This window comes from Cryptomeria japonica, chromosome 6 (genome assembly GCF_030272615.1).
Source record: "Cryptomeria japonica chromosome 6, Sugi_1.0, whole genome shotgun sequence".
Lineage (NCBI taxonomy): Eukaryota > Viridiplantae > Streptophyta > Pinopsida > Cupressales > Cupressaceae > Cryptomeria > Cryptomeria japonica.
This window is the reverse complement of record NC_081410.1, coordinates 452,562,012-452,565,316: the sequence shown is the minus strand read 5'-3', so window position 1 is coordinate 452,565,316 and position 3,305 is coordinate 452,562,012. Positions and strand designations below refer to the sequence as shown.

The 3,305-nt window shown below is 34.7% G+C and overlaps 1 protein-coding gene across 1 annotated transcript; it reads right to left on the bottom strand.

The window, feature by feature from the left end:
* Positions 1–961: 961 nt before the first annotated feature.
* Positions 962–2,906, bottom strand: LOC131050981 ((R,S)-reticuline 7-O-methyltransferase). The gene is made up of 3 exons (XM_057985304.2): positions 2,099–2,906; positions 1,797–1,861; positions 962–1,715 (listed from the first exon to the last, which is right to left on the bottom strand). Exons 1-3 carry the CDS (start codon positions 2,838–2,840, stop codon positions 1,404–1,406), a joined length of 1,119 nt encoding a protein of 372 aa, XP_057841287.1. The 5' UTR covers positions 2,841–2,906; the 3' UTR covers positions 962–1,403.
* Positions 2,907–3,305: the final 399 nt, after the last annotated feature.

Sequence of the window (3,305 nt, the reverse complement as noted above, 5' to 3'; positions counted from 1 at the left end):
GTGCGATGGTTTGGAATAAGCTTCATGAGTCTATTTAAGACTGGTAGTTGCATCAGTGGATCCAGATTGCTCTCTATTTGGTTTCTATTAAGTCAATATTTGGAGCGTTTTTCTCATGTCCTGATAAAGATTTAGATACTTAGTTGAAGTTCTTATTCAGAACTAATGACAAGGTGAAGACCGTGAATGCAATTTCATAGGTGATTGGGAAAGCATTGTGGAGCGATGGCCACATCCATGATGGTGTTATGTATCATTCCTTTTTCACTAATGTCATTCAGATTCTCTGGCAGACCTCATCGAGAGTGGTTTTGGCAAATTGTATTCCTAATAGTGTAAAATAGCCAATCATGGAGGAGATCGACGAGATGGAGGTTTTTGTGAAATTTCATCCTCATTGTAGGGATCTTTGATGTCGCGGCTTCTAACAGGAAGTCTATGACATCTTAGGGATTATTGTTGTATAGGGAAGGGCTTGATTGGAAGTTTTTGGGAACTTTTGGCTTTGTTTTTAAGGAAAATATGGGGATTTATTTTTCCCCACATAAGTTGAATGAATTTATGAATTTGTCTCTGGTATGATATATATATATTTTATGTAGGTCAAGATTTTTGATTTGATTCCGTCTGTAGTTTTGTAACAACTTTTGGTTTTAATATAATGGGACCAATTGCATGGCAGTGCTTATCAAAATAAATAAATAAATATACGTGCACACATATATGTTAAAATATATTAGTCCACATCATTATCAATTCGCTTGATATATAAGTGATGAAAGTAAAAATTTAATTTAAAATACTAAGTAGAATAGTTCATTTAAGCAACAAAGTAAGCACTCTATTTTTTTCTATTAAGATAGTTCTATTGTTCTTTGTTTATTAAAAATAATCATGACAATTTTTTTGATAAATAATTTAAAAAGCTGAGTATGACTATAGTAACACGTGGGACTATATATGTGTATAACTTAAAAACATTTTTTATACAAGATAAAAGATAGGTTTTGAAAGGACCTCGAACCTTATACAAAACTATTAAAAAGTATAACTATGATGACCACCTTGCAACAAATAAGTCATGAGAAATAAGCGCTTGACAACACTCACATCACAACTATGGAAGAGAAAGACTGACAAATGATCACCTGACTCAAGGTGGTTAGAAACTAGACCAATCCAAAGAGCGCTATGAACTAGCATTATCTCTCACCTAGAAAAATGATGCATTTATCCTTCCTTTTAGTGATGATGGTAATTTATTTATATAATAATTAGAACATAGTACTCCGAACACACATGGAACATCTAAAACATCACTAATAATGTGACTGTAGAACAACTACTTTGACATGACTCTAAATTAGATTCTATTAAAATCTATAATATTAAACTCTATTGATTTAGAATTTGGAAACCTCAAAAACTGTTTGAATAGATGGTAATTTGAAGATGGTGTAGCTTTTGAAACCCGCTTTGACAAAAATTTGTTTGAATTCCATCTCTGTCCGCTCCTTTCCACCACTACAGTATAGCATCATTCCCATATCAAATTCCAGTCCCACTCCCCTTTGAAGATTTTTATTATATTCATCTTTTTTTGCTTCAACAACAAGGGCATCAACGATTATAACTTTTCCATTTGCTGGTGTAGCCTCATAGCACCTCCTCAACACTTTTATACAATCATCATCATCCCAATCATGCAAAACCCACTGCAATAACATTTTTCATGCAATTTAGATTACTCTTTAAAAATTATAAATTTGAAATAAATATAACCTAAAATTATATACCTTGATAAAGATTGCATCAGCTGATGGAATATGTTCAAACATATTGCCACTCACATGTTCTACTCCTACAATGTTAAAAACCAACCCATATTAGCTTACTATGAGATGCATAATGTTCAAAACCAAACCATATTAACTTACTATCAGATGCATAATGTTCAAAACCAAACCATATTAACTTACTATTATTTTGATGCACAAAATATTATATTAATAAACAATAATTATTCATTTGCTAATACATACAAATAACGCATCTAGTCTTATTAAACTGTTCATCAATGGAGCAAGATCAAGCTTACCAGGGATAGGAAGTGCAGAAGCAATGACATGAGGCAAGTCAAAATTAATTCCTCTAATGTGTTTGTACTTCTCCACAATAATGGACAAGGCAGAACCTACACCTCCTCCAATATCAACCAAAGAATTTATCTTCTTAAATCCCTCCTCATAAATCTCCAGAACACTAGACATGACAGCACGAGTGTCACAGGACATGGCCTCGTTAAAATTCTTGTTGGCTTCAGGATTCTTTGCAGCGTAATCCCAATAACTCATACCAAAAGCCTTACTGAAGGCACAGCCGCCTTGTAACACAGATTCATGCAGATGCAGCCATCCCTTTACGGTAATATCATTGTTGAATGCCAACAAATATGGAACATAGTTTTGCACCGATACATCTCCTTTTCTTGTTCCCTTAACAAGTAATCTAGAAATCCCTGTGAGGCCAAACCTAGTTTGCCTGAAGTCCTCCTGGTGTGGGATCTCAGTAAAGACTTCCTGGGAGGCTAGAAATCTCAGAAGACGAAACAGATATTCTATGTGAGGGGGGCTAGAAATTTCAGCTATATGAGCAGCAATTTCTTCTACGGTAAGAGAGCCTGAAGCCTCAGCAATTATGTCCGGAATATTCAGCAAAACAGCAGCTCTCACAGCCATGGGCTTAGCTGCGCCCAGCATTATGTCATACAGTTTTAGCTTATCCACTTGGGCTTCTTGTTCAGAAACCTGGGGAATTGCAACTGTAAGTGGAGGAGCCATTGAGAAGCAAGTAGAAGTTCACAATGTATTGATTAAATCAAAATGTAATGTACTTCTCAAATGAGAATGAGAACAACTATTTATAATTGCTCTCAACCTTTAACTTCAGTTATGATAACTGCAGTTAGAATTTGAAAAATATAAAGAAGCTTTCCAAATCTGTTCGCCTGTTCAAAGAATCCATAGTTGAACCATGAGTCAAGCACGTTTTTCCCAATCTGATCGCCGGCTCAAAGAATCTATAGATGAACCATGAGTCAAGCACGTCTTGCCCAAATCTGTTCGCCGGTTCAAATAATCCAAAGTAACGTTCAACTATGAATGGGAAAACGTGGTGAAAATTGCATTAAAGTCGACAATTCTATGGGTAAAAGAATTATGATACCTTGTCACCATATTAAAATGTCCTTTAATAAATAAAGTGAAAGGTGCCTTTTAGGTGATGTATAGACATTTTGTTTTCAA

Coding starts and splice junctions, on each gene's coding strand:
- LOC131050981 (XM_057985304.2), bottom strand. CDS start 2,840: ATGGCTCCTCCACTTACAGTTGCAATTCCCCAGGTTTCTGAACAAGAA. Junction 1,862..2,098: donor TTCTGCACTTCCTATCCCTG/GTAAGCTTGATC, acceptor TTAACATTGTAG/GAGTAGAACATGTGAGTGGC. Junction 1,716..1,796: donor CTGATGCAATCTTTATCAAG/GTATATAATTTT, acceptor ATGTTATTGCAG/TGGGTTTTGCATGATTGGGA.